This window comes from Stomoxys calcitrans, chromosome 2, assembly GCF_963082655.1.
Source record: "Stomoxys calcitrans chromosome 2, idStoCalc2.1, whole genome shotgun sequence".
NCBI lineage: Eukaryota > Metazoa > Arthropoda > Insecta > Diptera > Muscidae > Stomoxys > Stomoxys calcitrans.
This window is the reverse complement of record NC_081553.1, coordinates 237,131,873-237,153,063: the sequence shown is the minus strand read 5'-3', so window position 1 is coordinate 237,153,063 and position 21,191 is coordinate 237,131,873. Positions and strand designations below refer to the sequence as shown.

The 21,191-nt window shown below is 39.5% G+C and overlaps 1 protein-coding gene across 4 annotated transcripts; it reads left to right on the top strand.

The window, feature by feature from the left end:
• Positions 1-327: 327 nt before the first annotated feature.
• On the top strand, positions 328-19,961 carry LOC106093364 (protein groucho). 4 transcript variants are annotated; one of them, XM_013260412.2, is made up of 15 exons: positions 328-1,242; positions 1,342-1,554; positions 1,883-1,977; positions 11,834-11,897; positions 11,962-12,006; positions 12,082-12,219; positions 12,533-12,565; positions 12,957-13,163; positions 17,316-17,411; positions 17,892-17,948; positions 18,086-18,268; positions 18,331-18,605; positions 18,663-19,336; positions 19,418-19,617; positions 19,681-19,961. In XM_013260412.2, exons 2-15 carry the CDS (start codon positions 1,519-1,521, stop codon positions 19,786-19,788), a joined length of 2,211 nt encoding a protein of 736 aa, XP_013115866.1. In that variant the 5' UTR covers positions 328-1,242; positions 1,342-1,518; the 3' UTR covers positions 19,789-19,961. The 4 variants fall into 4 exon arrangements, with proteins under 4 accessions (XP_013115866.1, XP_013115868.1, XP_013115869.1 ...); XM_013260414.2 differs by lacking the exon at positions 17,892-17,948; XM_013260413.2 differs by lacking the exon at positions 12,533-12,565 and having other exon boundaries at positions 329-1,242.
• The last annotated feature ends 1,230 nt before the right edge of the window (positions 19,962-21,191 follow it).

Here is a 21,191-nt window from a genome sequence, read left to right as displayed (position 1 = left end):
AAAAATTAAAATGCTATTTTTAGGCTAATGACTTAAAATTAGCAATAAGGCATTATTAATCCTAGTGTAATATGATGGCTGGATTGTTTTGGTACAGGATATTTGTTTCAAGTTTTCAAAAGTTTATTTGTCAAAAGTTTTGAAAATTAAGATATTTTGTAGTTTTTCCACAAAAACAGAGTACCCTGCTTTAACCAACACCCTACCAACTCATTCGGCTGACTCACATTCGGTTGAGCCACACTCACATTAGCCTGACCGGCCAAATACCGCCTCGAGTAGCTTGTACCCGTTACTTGCACCCGTTTTCTTTTGTCATCGTTTATCTTTATACATTTTCAGCGTCATTCGGCTTTGGTCAGGAATTTTCAGTCGTTTTTGAGAAAAAGTGTCTGTAAATGATGCAGATTCATCAACGTGTGGTGATTTAAGGATGGAAGAGGATAATAATAATAAACCTGCACGCGAAATGAAGGCGATTTATTGACCGTGAAATTGAATATTGACTAAATAAATAGTGAAAAAAAGTGAATCAAAATAGCGCAGCGACTTTGCAAAAATACGCATGTGAATTAGCTATAATATCCGCCATTGTGAAGTTGGACACGACGGAACCAAGTAGTAAAGATATTAAGAAGAACGAACAAGAAGAAGAAGAAGACGAGAAAGGCTGGCAGAAAATAGCTTGGTGGTGATTGTGATTGCGCACACGCAAAAATGAAAATCGCGAAATAATAAATTGAATATTTTAACGTGAAGAAGAGAAAATTGCAGATTTAGTGTGGAAATATGCAATAAATAGTTGGCCAATGAGATTGTTGGTGCAGCTCAGCCTAAGATTTGAGTGTATTGATGAAATAATTAATGAAAAATAATTGACAAAGTGGGCAGGCAACAGAGAAGCAGTAGTGCGGCAGCAGCGGCAGCCCAGCAGCAAAGTAAAACACCATCTCTGGCTACATGATTTAAAAGGCTAGGGAGGAACGGAAAAAAAGAGAGGAGAAGGAGCAGTGTTCCATTCGAATGGAAAGAGGAGGCGAATAAAAAGAAGAAGAGGAGTAACAACGGTGGCGACGAGACCAACATCTCTTGCGACGACAACGTCTGCAGCATTGAACGACGACCGACGTTTCCGTCAGAAAGCCTCCTAAGAAACGGTGAAAGAGAAGAAAATAAAAGAAGCGAACAAGAAGACGACGGACGACGACTTTTTTACGGAAATACTATTCCCGGGAGGTGGAGGTGCGTGTTCAATTTTGTTGGATATCCCTTTGGAATTTGATGTGCTTTGTTTTGTGTATGTGTATGTGCGTGTTGTTAAACATATTCATTTTCTTTTAGATCGTATTGGAAACAAACATCTCCATTGCCCCCTAAACTTTATCTTCTGATACAATAATACCCCATTGGTTTGGCAAGCAGCACTGTATATCAGAGATCACCACTATCTTTGTCACAAAAAGCAAACCATCGCCGCCGTGCTATTGTTTTACTACTTAGTTCTACGCAAACAGAAAAATGTATCCTGCACCGGTCCGGCACCCTTCGGCGGGGGTAAGTGATATGCAAACGGTAAAAACTCACCCACTCCATCTGAGCACACATCCACCTACAGCTAGTCACAGTACCCCTACTCCTTCCACTTTGCCACCCATTCATGTAAAAAATCAAATTTCTTTCGTTATTACCTCTAATTTGGAGCCGTTCTTAACACAATTGTTTTTATTTCTTAATTTTCATGCCTAATTCGATATGTGTCCCCCAACGCACAAAACACCATGTGACTATTCGACCCTGCCTGCAATGTTGATGACGCTGATGATGGTGATATTTGTACCAAACTGTGGATTTACGCGGCTTAACTCAATTTCATGTTACGCAGGGACCACCACCCCAAGGACCATTAAAATTTACCATAGTAGACACATTGGAACGCATCAAGGAAGAATTCAACTTTTTGCAAGCTCAGTATCATACGTAAGTCAAAGTGTTATTGGCTCTATGCCGTTGGGGTTTGTCGTTTTTTTTATTCAATTGCGCTTTTTGTAAGATCATGCTCTAGATCTTAACTAATGCTCGAGACCAAGAAATGGTTATCATTAGGTATGCGTCGTTATGTGCAAACTTCTGGTGGTCCAAAAAATATACACATATATATTTAGCGTTTGGTAAATGATTTTTACGCAGAGACTTTGACCTTTGGCCTAAAGTCAGTTTGCCTAGTTAGTCTAATCTAACATGGGAGATGTACATATAACAGTGGACTCGTTCTTCCAGCTGATGACTTATAAATTCGGCTCAATTCTGGTGCTTTTTTATGCTCGGTAGTTTTACATTCTAATCTGCAATCCCATGGCATTCTTTTTTACGTACCGGTTAAGGGATGCCGCCTCAGTGTACAACACACTGCTACAACAACAAACGCATTATAATTTGGATGTAACATATCCATTCAAGGAAGTACTTATTGGGAAGCTTCGATTAGGTTTTTTTTTTTTGTTAAAGAAAAGTGTCACAGTTGGAACTGTTGCCATGGTTTAGGCGGAGTTGCATTTGATTATATTACTTATTATTCTCACAATATTTTTACGGTAAGCTTTTGCAAGAAATTCACTCACGGTACTTCTCTTATATCAATGAGTGCAGTCCGATTAAAGTTTAAGCTCAATGATAAGTGGTCTTCTTTTTTATGGCGAGTCCGAATTGCGTGCCGCATAGTGACACCACTTGATAGAGACGTTTTAACATGGCAGGATACCTCACAAATTTAGCCAGCATTAGTAAGCGGATAACCACCGCTGAAAATTTTTCATAGGCAGACATGCTGACCTCTGCGCGACAGTGGCCTCCTTCCTTCACATACAGTTCCTGTTAAAAATCGCGTTTATTCAACTTTATATATTTTCTTTTACACAACAGAAACCTTGTTACGATTTTTAGGGTAACTCGCAATTGGCCTTGTACTACCTTATCTATTATAGACGACTTTCGAAAGCAATCGCTAGATGGGCCAACCCACAAACCCCTATTTAAGCCCTTGTTAAATACATTTAATTTGACTGTATATAAAAAATATAATAATACTCTTTTCACGGCATCGCAGAGGTTAACATGTCCGTCTATGACGCTCGACGAGGGTCGAATCCTGGCGAGACCATTGGAAACAATTTTCAGCGGTAATTATGCTCTCCTAATGCTGGCGACATTTGTGAGGTACTATGCGATGCATAAACTTCTCCCAAAATAGGTGTCTAAATACCTATCTAAAAAGTGTAATTCAAATTTCCCCCTTTTTTTGCATATGTTAGTACTGCCTTTGTGTACACCATCCGCTGGGATCGACCCAGGTTCATCCTAGCTATGATTTGTAGAGTTCAGACCCAGTTAAAAAAGCATAGTACACGTCGATATGAGAAGAGTTTAATCTCTATTTCTCTAAAAAAAAAATAAGGACATGTGTATGGGATCGGTAAATTCTTACTAACTACTCCGTGAAATAACCCCAATACAACGGATTTCAATTTCCAAGATCAAGAAAATAAAAAAAAACAATACTAGTTTTTAGTCGTAACCGGATAAGTGATAAAAATACATAAATTTGGTTTCACTTGTCCGTAACTTTCCGTTTAGTGTAGTAAGGAAAAGTGAAAATAGTTTCCAGTTAAGCAATAAAAGCAAAAGTGGAAGCGAATTTTCACGTCAAAGTACTAGTTATGTATGAAATAACTTGAGTGAAAAAAGAGCTAAGCTCAGTCGAACTCGTTTTAATCAGAAACAATCCATTATTTTTTTTGCAATTTTTATTGATGATGCCGACAATCGATAAGCCATATACCAAAATATGTTTTTACAAATTTTATTAATAATGCGAATTTTTAAAATTCCATATAGATCCCGTAGAAATTACCCTTCCACGAAATTTGGGGTGTAAAAACTTTTTTGGTCGAGCAATTTTCACTTAAGCGAATTCAATCAAAATCAAAACTGAATGGGTTTTCATTAAGTTTCGCTTAAGCGGTATTTTTCAATGAAGCGTATTAGATTTATGCGGCTTCGACTGTATATATCTATTAAAATTGACGATATTTGTGTGAATTCTAACCGCCACTATGATCATGCTCAACATAGAGTTATTTGGATAGCACTTATTCGTACGAAAGAAGCTGTTTTTCGTATTGTTTATGATAAATATGGCCATATAACACATTTGTGCCATGGTTCTTCTAAGTTCGTGAATTGTTGGCACATTCATTTTTGCCAGCATATATTAAGGGTGGTACTATACTCGCTTTTGGCGAAAATTTCCCGTGATTACCTTTTTAGGTAATAGATTTTGAAGCAAAAAACTTTGTGGTTGTATACAGTAGGACATTCCCTCATTATTTACAAAAAAAAAAAAGTATTGTTATCATTGAGATTTTTATAGTGTTTCAAAAAAGTAACCGTGAAAAACGAGCATAGTACCAACCATTAACTGCAATAAAAGCAGTCGCAAGGGGCCGCTCGATGCGGCTTATAACCATTCTGCCACAAAATAAAATCCATAAAATACCCCTCTCTACCCATTGTATAAGGTGAGAGATAACGGTTTCAAAAAAATTGTTTATACACAATTTGACGTAAATATTGTGTAAAACATTTAATTGTACGCTTTTATGAGATCCATTGTTCGCCCTGGTAGGAGATTAGTTAAATATGGGATGGATAGAAAGCTGGGACAGGAACATGAAGACAGACGATCGAGCCAATCTTAGGCACAGTAAGAAGTTGTCAGGAATTAATTCAATACAGAAACATCCGTTTAATGCGTGTGTTTAAAAGGAAAAATACGTTTGTCAGCATCACAGACTATGTGAGTGTATTCGCCGCACAAAACAAAATGTTTTCGCACTATCATCAGTTTGCGGCACCAGCTTAATGCTGGATGGTGGTGGCGATCACTTCTTGCATCTTGTATGTTGGGCCCCGATAGCCTTAATGCTTTTTGGTCGTGACGAGAGTAGATATCAGAACAAGTATCTTCATTGGTGTTGTTGTTTTTATTTTGCTTGAATTTTGGCGTTAATGTGTTCAATTCAAGGAAAACTGTGTCAAATGTGCGTTCGTGTGTGTGTGCATGTTCTTTTTGATTCTCCCGTGTTGTTTTTGCTAAAGCAAAGGATCTTTTGTATAGGGACAACATGGCACACTATTCTGGGCACATGCAAACCAAGCAATAAAGATGAGGTCCAACAACAACAACAAAAGCCCACTAACACACACTTTGGTCCAGCTTCTCCTACAACACCAAGCAACCATCTGATGGAGAATAGTTATGATGCTTTGAACGATTCTCGTGTAAAGAAGCGAATTCACATGTACACACACACACACACACACACACACACACAGATACGCGTTCGCCCAAACAACACTCACACAAGGGAGAGAGACCTATCTAGCGCAAACTGAGAACCTATAATTGTTTGTAAGCCTTTTGTACGATTTACTCTTGTTTTTGTATTGTTTTTCTCGCTGTTGGTGTTGTTGTTGTTGTTGTTGCTGCTGAGTGGAGAAAAAGAAAACAGCATAAACAACAGCCAACTACAGCATCCAAAACCAGTTTGTTATTGTTCTGCTCATTGCTCTTTATGGAAACTCTGCTATGCAGTAGCCTCATCAGAACAAAATAAAGATGAGAAGTTAATGTTTTGGAAGATTTTGCTTGCTGAACGGCTGCATGCCGGGTTAGTGAGATGATGTGTGTTGTTATTTAAAAATACACCCGAAATTTTATTCCTTAAAGAAGACAACACGATAATCATGACACGTAAGAAGTGGTAGTTCACCAAATCATACCGGATGATTTGATAGATTTGGAACAAGTCGATCTATGTATGTATTTGGTTGATTCAAATAACTTGTCACACTAAACAATAATGTTAGAACGGATAAAGAAGTTGGAGAACGGATTTATTGCAAGTTAAGCGTGGTACTATGTTCGCATTAGCGACATTTTTCCATGATTTCTTTTTTTTAGATAATAGATTTTAAAGCAGAAAAACTTGCTGATTTCATTCAATAGGACGGACATTCCCTCATTACTTATTTTCACAAAAGTATTATGTTATCATTGAGATTTTTTCGGTGTTTCCAAAAAGTAACCGTGAAAACCATGTGTTTTCGCCGGTGAAAAACGAACATAGTACCAGCCATTAGCTGGCAATAACCGTAATCTGGTGTGAAAGATATTCTTCAAAACCGGAAAGTCTTGCAAGGTGCCCGAAGCCAAATGTCGGGCACAACACATGCCATAAATCGGGATTCTTAAAAAGAAAAAACCTAGCCCAAAAAAGTACTAAAATCGGATGCAGCCGACTACCTAATAAATACCCCTCACCATTGAATGTATGGAAGATGTATCCTAATTAATGGCGATTGTGATGAAATTCATTGCTATTTTGAAAGTCGTATAGATATGGTGGCGTTAGCGCAGCGGTTAGCATGTCCGCCTATGACGCTGAACGCCTGGGTCCGAATCCTGGCGAGGCCATCAGAAAAAATTTTCAGCGGTGGCTTTCCCCTCCTAATGCTGGCAACATTTGTGAGGTAATATGCCATGTAAAACATCTCTCCAAAGAGGTGTCGCAGTTCGGCACGCCGTTCGGGCTCGGCTATAAAAAGGAGGCACCTTCTCATTGAGCTTAAACTTGAATCGGACTGCACTCATTGATAGGTGAGAAGTTGTTACTTAGTGGAATGTTCGTAGGCAAAATTTGCAATAGATATGGTGACAACAACTAAAGCTCTCAAAGCAATTGTAAGATAGGTACATATGGAAGCTATATCCAAGTTTGAACGAATTTTATTCAAAAATCTACTGCTTCTGAAACCTAGATTTTTTAATAGATCTTTTATTATATTTTATTTTCTTCCTAACATGCTTATCTAAGCTTGATTTCTTTAAACATTGGTTGCATGTACTTTTTCTAAGCTACCAACATAATTTTGCTTTCTTCTTTACGACATATTGGGCTTGTGTTTATCTTTTTTTAAATACTTTTCTATACCTTGGGGAGCGAAATATTTGAATTCGCCGTAATTAGTTTTATGAACCTATAACAAGAACTTTAGCATCATATTTCAGGCGTTGTAAAGTATTATATTTAATGGGCCTAGTTGGCTTTGTAGTACAAAATGGAAATAAATAAAATAGCTAAATCGAATCAGGAAGTGTTTCTAAGCCGCCCAATGTACATACTAGCTATGTCTAGCTTTTCATTTACTTGACGTTGTAAATGGATGGCAATGGCATGGACAAATTTGCATTTGCATGTAATTCTACCCTGTTCCTCAATAGTACTGTAGGCTATATGAAATAAAATGTTGGTCACCAGATTAGTACTCCTCTTGTTGTTGTTGTAGCAGTATGTTGCGTTTTATCTTTCGTCTGCTTGATTCTGTTGTGTGTCAAAAAGCAGGAACTCTGCGACTAAGATGGGGTGCGTCCACAGGGATCTGGGTCTGAGTCGAGTGGGTCTGGCTGGGCAGTTAAACAGGTGACGTGTATCGTATGGTTGCTGGTTACAATCGGGACATACAATCTTTGATATTTAGGAGTTGAGGCGGCTGCATCTGCCGGAATGTAATTGAGCCAGAGCTACTCTGGTTTGCCGGGGAGGTCGATTTCTTCACGTGCAATGGGTGGCGGTCGTTCTCCAAGGACTACATTCACCCGGTAGCTATTTACCACATCTGCTACCGTGTCTGCATGAATGTTGTCTAGACCTGCTAGATATGCCGCTTGATCTAGAGGTTCTCTCTTGTAGCGCTGAACAACACGCTCTAGATCATGTAGATCTACCTTAAGGCTTCTGGGCGGTGGGTATCTATCTACAAGATGATGATTTGGATGTTCTCTGCGATAACAGCCAAAAGGTATTGCTTAGACAGCATGAAGTAATGTGTAGGATCATTGTCTTTTGATGGAGGTAGTCCACATGAGAACTGAGAATAGCCCGTCGCAGTTCGGAGGGCGGTATCCTGACAGATGTGAATATTATTCCACTGCGTGTCACAAAGCTGACGAGACCACACTGGCGGTGCATAACTTACCACAGACCGGCCAATTGCTTTGTACCTAGTCAACAAGGTTTCTTTGTCTCCATCCCAAGTGCTGCCGGCTAGTGACTTGAGGACTTTGTTTCTACTTTTGACTTTATCGCAAATTGTTGTGGCATGTGGGGAGAATGTGTAAGAGCTGTCAAATGTGACGCCAAGTATTTTGGGACACTTGATGGTCGGAATCATTTCTCCATCGAACAGTCAGCTCGGTATTTACCTCACGCGTATTTGCAGTGAACGAAGTGGCTGAAGATTCGGTGGCAGATATCTTCAGACTTGTTGCAGCGAAATATGATGTAGGTTCGTTGAGGTAGACGTTCAAGCTATGGCAGATGTCAAAAATTGGTCGGGGCCTGATGCCATGATCGTACAATCGTCCGCATATGATACGATATCTATGCCGTCTGGGGGGGATGGAATGGAAGATAGGTAGAGGTTAAACAGTGCCGGAGATATAACCCCGCCTTGGCGAACTCCCTGTTTCACTCTACGGTGATTCGACTTCTTATCCCTAATTTCCACAAATAACTGGCAACCACACAGATAATTCGCGGCCCAGCGTTTCAGGCCTGACTTGAGGGACGTGTTGGCGATGTCTTCAAATAGTTTTGGCATGTCGAATGCCTTCGATAGGTCCAGTGCCGCGAGGACCGTCCTATCACATTGTCTGGACTGATTGAAGCCACGGCAAATGTGTGCGGTGATGTACGACTCCTCAAACACAGGTCCTTTCTAGGCTTTTGGGATCACTCGGCTAGGCTTTTAGGATCACTCTGCCTATAAGAGTGTTCAAAGACAGATTGAGGACAGTAGTAAGGTACTCAACTCCAGTTAAATCCATATTCTTAAATATCATTGTAGAGATTCCGTCAGGGAGGGCCCAACGCCTTGGATGATTCGGCGCCACGGATGACACTCGTAACTTCGCCCACGTATACGGCGAATGGCTCTCCTCCTTGCCCTGTCACTCTCGGAATGCACAATAAATTGACGGTTGAACAACCTGGCCCATCTCTTGGGATCAGTCACGGTTACGTCGCCAAAAGTGACCGGGGACTACCGGGGCTCGACAGGGATTTAAAAGTAGACCACAGCTTGGTTAAACCGGTGCCTAAGTTACATTGCTCCTAAGCTACCTTGCTCCAAATTCCGCCTATGTTCGTTGACTACCCCGTTTATTTCCCGATTCAGCTCGCTGATTGTGGGGTTAGTGGGGTACGTATAACGAATCCTATCACTGTCGTCTGCGAGTACCACTGCTTGCGCCGGGAAATTGGGCCGCACTTGGGTTATTCGACCTGCTGGTACAAAGCGAGCGGCTGCTGCGTTGATGATGTCTCGGAATTTCGTCTCGGAAACTAGCACATCCGAGTGGGGTGGCAGTTCACTGAAGCGGCGATTGGTATACTCTCTGAAGCCAGCCCAATCGACTTTTTTTCTGATTGATAAACGTCCGGCGCTCAGAAGTTATGAAGTCGGGTGGTCGGTCGATGGTAAGAATTATGGGGAGATGGTCTGACCCCAAAGAGATGACGGCTTGCCAGGATACGTCACTTAGGAGATCAGGGGATGCAATGGAAATGTCTGGCGAGTCGCTTCTCCTCATCGTTATCCTAGTGGGGGCATCCTCATTCACCGTGCTAAACGTGGATCCTTCAATCTTCTCTGCCAAAGCCATGCCACGCTGATCGCAATATTGCGGCTGGGATGTTTCTGTTGCGTATATTGCCGCACGGGAGAGGTTGGGGGTCACATAGTCCGACGATGAGGACGTAGAAGGCGACGACGCTTGTGACCCGCTGCTGTCTATGTTCGCACAGCACCTTACAACATATTCAGTATGACTATACTCCCGTAGTAATGTGAGCGCAGAGCAGAATCGGAAATGTACACACTGCATGCTCCGGTTACACCTCACCGACCGATGTTGTAAGCGGTTCTGGCAAACCGGACCCTGGTTCTGGGTCCGGGGTTTTTTTCAATCCCGGCACGGAGTAGAAGCGTGCGGAGAAGGTACTCCGTGATGTGCCTCTCCCCTGATAAAAAAGGACGAACACGTACACTGTGGCGGCAGCCCTTGCCGATGGCCGATTGCCAACCGGCTGCCAAGGGATTAACAAAACAACAAAATACTCCTCTTGTATTTTGTTGTAGCCAATATTTGAAAGCGGAGGTAGCGATATCTTCTTTTCAACCGATCGCTTCGGGAATGTGATGGCCAAAGTTCATTTGAAGGCGTCAAAAACTCGCCTTGGCATATCGAGTATCATAGGTACACAATATTTTAGCAAGAGCCGGTGACTCCGGGCCTCTTGCTGAGACCCTCCACTCGATACTGTTGATTGTCTGGGACTGCGATTGAAGTTACCCCGTACACCCCCGCCCGATAGCTCTCAGCTGAGCTTCTCATGACAAATATAACCACTATGCCGGTTGGAGCTCAAAGTTCCAATTTGTATTTCAGTTAGGTTGAAATGAAGGTGCGGAATTTAAGCCGCCCATACTACTTTGGACATAAACCTAATATAGTAAGCTTTCAATCACAAATATACAAAATAGAAGTAAAAATGGATAAGAAATTGCCACACATATTGGCAGGTCGGAAAAAAAATATTCCAAAATGCATTAACATATCTGGAAAAGCACAAAACAACTTGTGGTCACCCCAGTAGCTGAGTTCCGGGAGTTGTGGATTCGATGCCCACCTGAGGCCTGTCCTGTCGCTACTGCAGCATCACAATGGACTAAAATAGTCTTAGGTGGGTCTATTGGAATGATGAAGTAAAATTTCATTGATTTACGTAGGTCTGATGCAAATATATTTGTTTGGCGCATTTCACAACAAGTCTAAACTATGAAAACAAAAAAGAATGCCATAGCGTTCATAATATTATCGGTCAGTGGTTCCATGACTGGAGTATGACCCATCGCAAAATTGAATACCAAGGTGGATCCACATTTTTAATAGTATATAAGAGCACCGTATAATACCTTTGTAGAACAAATTTGTATGGTAAATGGGTTTGTATGGTCAGCCTCGCGGTTAAAAAAGGGTTCTTTGACGACCAATACTTAGATGATTTGCCATGACCAGTACAATATCTGGAGCCCGAATCCAGCAAGATGCCGGCCACGGGTTGGGATCAAACGGAAGGGACATTAACATAATATTAACAAAAAGTTTTGCATATTTATTGATGTCGTAAAGGTATGCTAATTAGCTGTCCGTCCACGGTATCGGAGTTTTAAAACATTTATGTGTACCATAGAGATCATTTAAAAATAAATTGCTTTATAAGAAATAAAGAGAATTTAAATCAGAGCGAAAAGGATTTTGGTGTAAGCGCCATTCAAGGTTTGTTTACATTTTTGCGTGACCACATAGCGAGCAATTGCTTTTTACCTGCTCAACAAGGTTCCTTTTTCGCTGCAACGAATGGCCCTGCTCCTAGTCTAGTCACTCTCGGATCTCTGCGGGTCTGTCACAGTTACGCCAGCAAAAGTGACTGAGGTACTGTCATTCCTTCTTGCGGTGTTCGAGAGTGACTAAACAGTACCTAAGTTACTTTATTGTTTCAATAGTTCTAGCCACATATTTCGCTTATGTTCATTGACAACCCTGTTAATTTCCAGATTCAGCTCGCTGATTCTGGGGTTAGTGTAATTTAAATGCAATATGTTTAAATAGTAATGTGTTTTTTTTTTAATTTTTGCATGTTTTCTTGAACAGACTAAAACTGGAGTGCGAAAAATTGGCTAACGAAAAAACAGAAATGCAGCGTCACTATGTGATGGTAGGTTTCTATTGCTCTATGTATTTGATAGGTTACTATCATTTTGTAAATTTTTTAATTGCAGTACTATGAAATGTCATATGGATTAAATGTCGAAATGCATAAACAGGTAAGTAGGTGGTGTGCCAGGAGAAAAGTATTTGAGACAATCTGACTATTTTTATGTTTTTACCAACTAATGCAGACGGAAATCGCCAAACGGTTAAACACATTAATCAATCAGTTGCTGCCCTTTTTGCAAGCCGACCATCAGCAGCAGGTCCTGCAGGCCGTTGAACGTGCGAAACAAGTAACCATGCAGGACCTAAACCTAATAATCGGGGTAAGATTTTCCATTTCCAACCAGCACATGCAACACAACTTTAAATTTCTTCTCAATTATAAAGTCAGTCTCGAAAGCCAGAGCCAATTGACCGTAGTTGAAAAATATTCCATTTTGTTTTTGTTTCTTGAAACCTATTTGTGACTTTTATTTTGAGAGCTGAATTGGTTTGACAGCAGATATTTTGTAGTTTTTAAGTTATTACATTTCTCAAAAGTAACACCATTTTCTTTCAATTGTTGTTTTTGCCCAAACATGTATTAATTCTCGATCGAATCACTCAACACTTTTGAACAAACATTTCAAAATGTAGCAGCAACATCAGCAAGGAATGCAACAGCTTCTTGTAAGTCTATCACATTACATATTTGTATATGATGAATATGTTATACATTTGTATCGTTATTGTCTTGTCGATCAGTTCACTTAATGCCGATTAGAGCCTTTAGAATTTAACTGTCATAATGCGCTTTTGTTTTGATGCCTTGCATTCTGTTTCATTTTGTTTGTGTTTGTTGGTGCCCGGCAAAGGACACAGACCTTTTAATTACATTCTTGTCATCTACTTTCCATTCACCCATATCTGCTGTCAAATCAAATCGGACTGCTACTTGTATGTATTGCCGCTGATATTAATCCTGCATTATTCTCAAATCACATTGGTTGTATGTCCCTTACCTATTTGTAATTTTTGTTGTTGTATGAACTTTGAGTATTCATATCTTTTTCATTTTCAGCAACAAATACACGTGCAGCAGGTACCGGGAGGCCCACCACAGCCCATGGGTGCTTTGGGACCGCTGGGAGGACCGTTTGGGGCCTTGGGCGCTTCAATGGGTTTGCCTCATGGACCACAAGGCTTGCTGAAAGCGCCTCCAGAACATCATCGACCAGACATAAAGCCAACAGGCTTGGAAGGCCCTGCGAGTGCTGAGGAACGATTGGTATGTATTGTCACACATTCCGACATTCACATAGCGCAGAGTGTTCAATTATAATGCATGGTCGAACATATTGTATAATGGTTATTATCGAAAACTATTGGCAATCCTCTAACTAATATGGTATACGAACAAATGGCATTGCGGTGGAGATTGAAATTTCTTGGAAATCAAGGTATATCCAAAAACTAGCGTCATGTTGTTGCTGTAGCCACATTTGCATGTAGAGTTGGCGATCCTCCTCAAGCGGTTATAGGCGAGCAAGTTCGTTCCGGTCTGTACGACCGATCGTAGCGGGTACATGTTGGTCATTGGTTATCGCCTTATCGTAGCGAGCATCATAGGCACTCAGTATTGAAGCAAGAGCCGGAGTATCACTGGCCTCTCACTGAGATTCTCCACTTGATACCGCTGATTGTCCGCGACCGCAGTTGCATCGACTCGGTTTGGAGCATTCCACTATCCGCAACCTGTGGACGCGTCCGGTAGCTCCCAGCTGTATCTCTTGATAACGAAGAAAGCCTCACAGATTGAAGTTCAAAGTTCCAGTCTGTGTGATGCTCATAGTTGTCCCGGGTTGTGCGAGAGATGGAGTGCACTTCAATCCCATAGCAGCCGGTTGTACCTACCGGATTGACCCGACGGAGTCTTTCATCGGCAAGGGCTGCCGCCTCAGTGTACAACACACTACTGCGACAACAACATCAACAGACTTAACGGGGTTTCTTTCTTCCTTTTTCTTTTGCAAACTGTTTGTAGGAGTATTTACCGGTTTTCGTTTATTCATGGGGCAGATTAATATCTCCACTCTCTTTTCAACCTAACGTAAAAATAAAAAAGCATCATCTATATATCATTTAAACAAACAATTGCGCCAATCTTTTTTTAGCACTTGATTTTTAGTTCTTTGATTAAATAGAAATAAAATCAAGAAAAACACAGCAACCAGTTTACACATTGACGCACTCTGGTGGGACGTCATCGTCGAATATAAGAGACAGCAATATTATGCACAGAAAATATGAAACCACCATCTAGCATTGCGACTTGGAACTTTTGTTGTAAAGTATTAGGTATATTTTTGGGATTTTCATAACAAAAACATAATTTTTCGTGCCAAAAATATTAAGTTGGCACTCCTGGTCGTACTCGAAAACAAATTCCAAATTTCGTGGTAAAATCGTTTTGTAAGAAGTTGATCCCTGTTCGTTCCTAAGTGAAATGTTGCAATAATTGTTATCCCCTTCGGAAGGTTTGCTTGTCGAAATTCGACCACGCAATTTCACAACCACAATAAGGGTGATTATATTTTATTTAATTGTTTTTAATAAAATATCATTTGTATTTCAAATATATGATAATTCACAAATCTATTAGAGAAATGCTCACTAGGTTCGAATCTTGCCGACATCTTCAGACAAATTTCTCATTCTGGCATTTGCGAGACCTCTGCCGACGACATGTAAAACTTCTCTACTAAGTAGTGTCGCTCTGCGGTAAACCATTCAAGTGAATTAAAACTTAAATCAAATAGCACTCATTGAAATGAGAGACGTACTGCCGGTATTCCCTATTGATATGCAATGTGTAATATGTGGCAATAGTTGATGATGGAAGGGGCCATGTTTACATGACATAAATGAAGGAAATGGCAAATATTTACAATAAATAAAATCTTAGAATAATTAAAAAGAAATGTTGTGCTATCGCATGCACTATTTGGCTAATAAGAAAGAATTTTTTCACTTAAGTGACAAAGCATTTTAATTAACTTAAAAGTGATGCATTCAATATAGATTAACTTAGTTTCAAAAATCACATTTTTATCAAAAAATCACATTTTTGTGTGTTTATGAGTCTTGTTCCTCATGCGGAAAATGTAGGAAGGTATAATATACAGCTGTGTTCAAAATAATAGCAGTGCTACCAGCACATATTTTCATGAGGGGAATTTGTGGTATATTAACATTCAAATTAAATGATATTTTACTCCGAAAACTTATCAAAATACTACGAAAAATAAATAGATAAACTAAAGATATAGAAGGATGCTTTGATCAAATGCCTCATTATATAAAAAAGTGAAGTCCGAAATACTCGGAATCAAACGTAAAACATCAACCATTGACGACTGTCGATTTTGTGATATAACAAAGGGAACCCTACTGAGTCTACAAAAAAGATTGAAGAGAGACTAAATCTAATTGCTATTGGTCCAACTATTCGCAAACGATTGTTTGAAAATAACTTATTCGCGAAAAGACCAAGAATGGCATTGCTACCAAGAAGCATGCAGTTGCACGCTCTAAGTTAGATAAAAGTCATAGCGATTGACCAATTGAAAAATGCGGGAACATGATGTGGACCGACGAATGTAAAATTGTGCTATTTGGTAGAAGAGGGTCTAGAAAGACGTTCGCCGGTATGTCTAATACATAAGTGCAGGTCACAGAGATTCAGCAGATCAAGGCTAAACGAACCGTTTTGACCTGTAACCAACCCTTACCAATTTACAAGTATGTTTCCAGTCATTATCTTGTTAAAATAAAAATTTCAGAAGCATATTTCAGTCTAAATAATCTAGCATTACTTGCTCCAAAGTTGTAACATATCCATGACGTCTCTTATCTCATTATTGGGCCTATACCGATGTACAAAAAGCTCCAACGTATCAATACTTTTACCCCACTATGTTTGGCTATATTTTTTGTAAATTGTGATTTTTGTTACGTATTAGGCAATCCAGTTCTCTTTTCCATCACATAATACAATTTTCCATTCGCCGGTCTACAGTATGCGCTTCTATGTTTTCAAACAGGCAAACGACATGTGCTTTAGTAAACTAAACTGTTTCTTTGTCAGCAATTGTGCCAATCTTAGATTATTTTCGAATGGGTTACTTTCCAACAATGGTTTGCGAATATTGGGACCAACTACAATCCGTTTTAGCTCCTCGTGAAGACGCAGCGGTTGCTTTGATATACCACACAATCAGTGGTCATCAATAGTTCATGTTTTACGTTTGAGTCCGAGTGTTTCGGGTTATTTTTTGAGGCTTTTGCAATCATTTGATCACAGTTTGCTACTATTTTCTTAATTTCTCTAAACATTTTTCGTAGTTTTTGGTTAACAGTGCTTTGTTTGTCCCAACGTTAGGGAAAATTTTTTAAAAAAACAATTCATAACAAGTTTTAACCTATTTTGTGTACAATTTAATGGTGTTCCATTTTTTAAATCATTCATACTCCTACTTTTTGAACAAGGCGATGGAAAGACTGATCGAGGGAACCGTCAATGGCATACATTTCTGGGAGTTTCTTTTGAATGAAACGGCAAATGATTACCAGATAATCATTTACCTTCTCTCATGCAGTCTTAGGCGGTTCGAAGTACCCAGATTATGACACCCAGGATATCGTGTTCTTTGCATGAGAGATCTTTTGTTGTGTGTAGTGCCCGATGTTGGGACTTTTTACCGGTGGATTTGAGGGTTTTCTCTCACTCAAATAATGCTTTTTGTTTAAAAATTACCAATTATTTTGAACTCTGATGTATCATTCCCTCATCCCCTCATCGCTTTAATTGATATTTTTAAAATAATGCCTGTGCTAACGCTTTTAGATGTGTACATATCTCTTTATAATATATAGTACTTCCTGCCTTTGATGTTGTTGTTGGTAATTTTACTTCCTACATACCCTTCCAAGCCCCCTTAGAATATCACTTAATTCGGAAGTTTACAAACCAATAAATTGGTCTTGGGAATATATGAGGTGGTAGCACGCCCTATTATTTTGAACACAGCTGTATATAGTTTTTGAGATTTCTTTCTAAAAAGTGATTTAACAACCAATAGGGCCGAAATTTACAAAAAAGGTGGAGATGTGTTAGAAGTTTGAAAAAAAAAATCACACGCCTGGGTTCAAATCCCCTCGTGCTGGCTACATTTGTGAGGTATAATAAGGAGAACCCCATCGTCAATTTGGACATAATCCATTAAAGAATCAAATAAAACACCAAACATCGAAAATTTAGAAAAGAACATTCTTTTTGCCTAAAAAAAATTCCATTTGGTAGAAAGTTTGCAATAATGTTGAAGATTTCATGAATTTAAAATCTAAAATAATTGAAACAAAAAATAATTTTTCTTTTTAGCGCAACTCGGTTTCTCCCGCAGATCGTGAAAAGTATCGCACACGCTCTCCCCTCGACATAGAAAACGACACTAAACGTCCCAAGCAAGAGAAATTGGTGAGTACTAACAAATTTATTAGAGAATGCAGAAGATGAATATAAAATAGAACAATAAACTCAACTCACCATTGAAAAGGGGATTGTGTTCAAAATTCGAAGAAAAGAATTTTGATTTGCTTGTCATATTTAGTATCTGTCTCACTATCTCTCTCTCTCCTTTGCTCCCTCTCTATTGGTCCACATTACTTGTAGTTAACATGTAGTACACCTATATGGAGATATAAATCCAATGCAGACCTAACACTCCTAGACTTGATTTCCCGAATCTCTTGTATCCATCCTCTGGTTGGTCTCTCTCGTCCATTACTTACTCTCTTCCTCCTCTGCCAGTAATCCCCGCATAGTATGACATTTTAAGTTAGTCTTTGGTTTATTTTTAATTTTTTTTTTTGTTATTTCTTGAGAATATTGCCGTGTGTGTGATAAAAGTGGCTCGCTTGTTAACAAATTTTATTTTATTTTTCAAAATTTTTCCAGGAGGATGAAGGAGAGAAAAGCGACCAAGATTTAGTCGTAGATGTTGCAAATGAAATGGTGAGTTGAGTTTCATTGTATGACATCGTTACTGCTGCTAATAATGAAAAGAATCAAATAGTTTACATAGAAATTAGTTAGAGAATTTTTTGTCAAATATTCACTGGAGTAATGTGTCGTCTGTTCTGTTTTTGCAGGAATCACATTCACCTCGTCCCAATGGCGAACACATGTCCATGGAGGGTCGAGACAGAGAAAGCTTAAATGGGGAGCGTTTGGATAAACCGGGTAGTAGCGGCGTTAAGCCGCCCTCAGATAGACCCCCATCACGTTCTGGCTCTAGTTCGTCACGTTCAACACCCAGCCTTAAGACAAAAGATGTAAGGAAGTTGTTTAAATTAAACAAATAATTGTTTACACATTTTGTATGTATTTTTCATAGATGGACAAGCCTGGTACACCGGGGGCTAAAGCTCGAACTCCCACTCCCAATGCAGCGCCACCAGCACAGGGTGTCAATCCCAAACAAATGATGCCACAAGGAGGCCCTCCGCCTGCTGGCTATCCAGCGTCTCCATATCAGCGTCCCGCTGATCCTTACCAGAGACCACCCTCCGATCCTGCATATGGAAGGCCACCGCCTCTACCTTATGATCCACATGCGCACGTGAGAACTAATGGCATTCCACATCCGACTGCGCTTACCGGTGGAAAGCCGTAAGAAATGATCTCATTTTTATAGTTAGACTTTTACTAATGGCAAATGGTTTTTAGTGCTTATTCCTTCCATATGAACGGTGAAGGCAGCTTACAGCCTGTTCCCTTCCCTCCTGACGCTCTTGTGGGCGTGGGTATACCAAGACATGCACGTCAAATAAATACCTTATCGCATGGTGAAGTTGTGTGTGCAGTGACCATTTCGAATCCCACGAAGTATGTTTATACCGGAGGCAAGGGTTGCGTTAAAGTTTGGGACATTTCACAACCTGGGAACAAGAGTCCAATTAGTCAGTTGGATTGTTTGCAGCGCGACAACTACATTCGTTCAGTTAAACTACTGCCTGACGGAAGAACACTAATTGTAGGCGGTGAAGCGTCAAATCTGTCAATCTGGGATTTGGCCAGCCCCACACCGCGGATAAAAGCAGAATTAACCTCATCGGCACCTGCTTGCTATGCCCTGGCAATTAGTCCGGACTCGAAGGTATGCTTTTCGTGTTGCAGCGACGGCAACATAGCGGTGTGGGACTTGCACAACGAAATATTGGTGCGTCAATTCCAAGGTCACACAGATGGCGCCTCTTGCATCGACATAAGTCCGGACGGTTCCCGCCTCTGGACCGGCGGACTGGACAATACGGTGCGCTCATGGGATCTGCGCGAAGGTCGTCAGCTGCAGCAGCACGATTTCAGTTCACAGATATTTTCACTGGGCTACTGTCCAACAGGTAAGTGGCCGTTAAACATTTCATTAAAGACATTATTTATCGCCGATTGTGTGTGTGCTTTTTATGCTTCCATCCTGACAGGTGACTGGCTGGCGGTTGGCATGGAGAATTCACATGTTGAGGTATTACATGCGTCGAAGCCAGATAAATATCAACTACACCTTCACGAGAGTTGTGTATTATCCCTTCGGTTTGCCACGTGCGGCAAATGGTTTGTGTCCACCGGCAAAGATAATTTACTCAATGCTTGGAGAACACCGTACGGTGCAAGCATATTCCAGGTAAGAAATGCAACGTTGTATTATCCAAAGATAGTCACTCACACCTCTCCTCCACCATTGCAGTCAAAGGAGACTTCCTCGGTACTTAGCTGCGACATATCCACTGACGACAAGTACATTGTGACGGGATCCGGAGATAAGAAAGCGACAGTCTACGAAGTAATCTACTAAAACGGTCTCCAAACAGATATCTTCACAAAAATTGAATATACAAACGACAACTATTGGGGGTTTTCAATTATAAATTGTATCTTTTGTATTTCACATTTTTGTACTCTTCGGATGATGATGATTACATGTGTTGATTTGATAGTTTCGAGGAAATACACTACTACAATCTAGGACAGCTATTGCATTCAATTTTATTTATGGGATACAACGGCATTAACCGCAGTAAAAAGTGAAAGCTACAAACACCAGCACACCCACATAAACACCACCACCACCACCACAACCACCACCACAGCCCATTTATAAAATACACACGAAAAGATAAGCATCAACATAACATTTTGATTATAAATATACATATATATAAAAAAAAAACAACAATTCTTTCTTAGACCTTAAGTATACATTAAGTCTTTAATAAAAACAAACAAAAAAAAAAAAAAAAAAAAACAAGAGTTCAACAACTGAAATCAAATCCCTGATATGATCCACTAATATCCATCGTCTGTATTACTTCAGTGAACGGAACGTGGGTTGTAGTATATCTAACACCGCCACAAGCTACTAAATTCTAACCGCGTTTAGCTGATTTAGAAGTATTTCATTAAACTGTGTTTATCTCACTTAAAAAACATGTAAGGTTTTACGGAAAAAGAAAACAAAAAATATTAAAGCTGAAGGCATCAAGAAAAATGGAAACAGACGCGTTATCTATCTCATAGAACTCCCACGTACACCTCCTTAGAAAATTTGTTTATTTTCCTTGGATGGATTAAGCTCTCAGTTAATTTTCATTGCAGTTCATATTGTTAAAAGTCTTTCTACTTTTTATTTTGTAACTTAATTGTAAATCGTAAAAAATAAAGTTTAAAACATAAAAATCCAGATTTTAAATTTTAATTAATTATTCGAAGACCACACTTGAATAATCAGTTAAATATTGTAGTACACACACTCTCTCTCCCACACAAACACATCCACATACACAGAGAAAACAATAGAAAACGAAAAAATAATGCATAATGCTCTAATACTTAAGTCTTCGTAACCATATATATATATATTTTATATATAATATATATATACATATATGAGTGCATACAATAAAAACGAAATTATATAGCTAATAAGTTGTGTAATTGTGAAGATTAAAAACAAAAACAGAAAAGCATAGAGAGAAAACCTTAAATGTTCATTTCTTTCTTGTAATGCTTCTTACAACAAAGGCGATGAAAACAAATGAAAATATTTCATTAAAATCATATAAATATATATATAAATAAATATAGAATATACATAACAAACAAACGATGTAGGCATAGGTACACACACCCACATACATATTTTATCCTTACACTCGACAACATGCAGCACCATACACCACGAATCGCTCCTTTCTGTAT

Excerpts from the sequence above, each read along its gene's own strand:
- LOC106093364 (XM_013260412.2), top strand. The coding sequence starts at position 1,519 with ATGTATCCTGCACCGGTCCGGCACCCTTCGGCGGGG. Across the intron at positions 12,566-12,956 it reads AAGGAATGCAACAGCTTCTT|CAACAAATACACGTGCAGCA; the intron begins GTAAGTCTATCA and ends TTTCATTTTCAG. Across the intron at positions 19,618-19,680 it reads ACGGTGCAAGCATATTCCAG|TCAAAGGAGACTTCCTCGGT; the intron begins GTAAGAAATGCA and ends CCACCATTGCAG.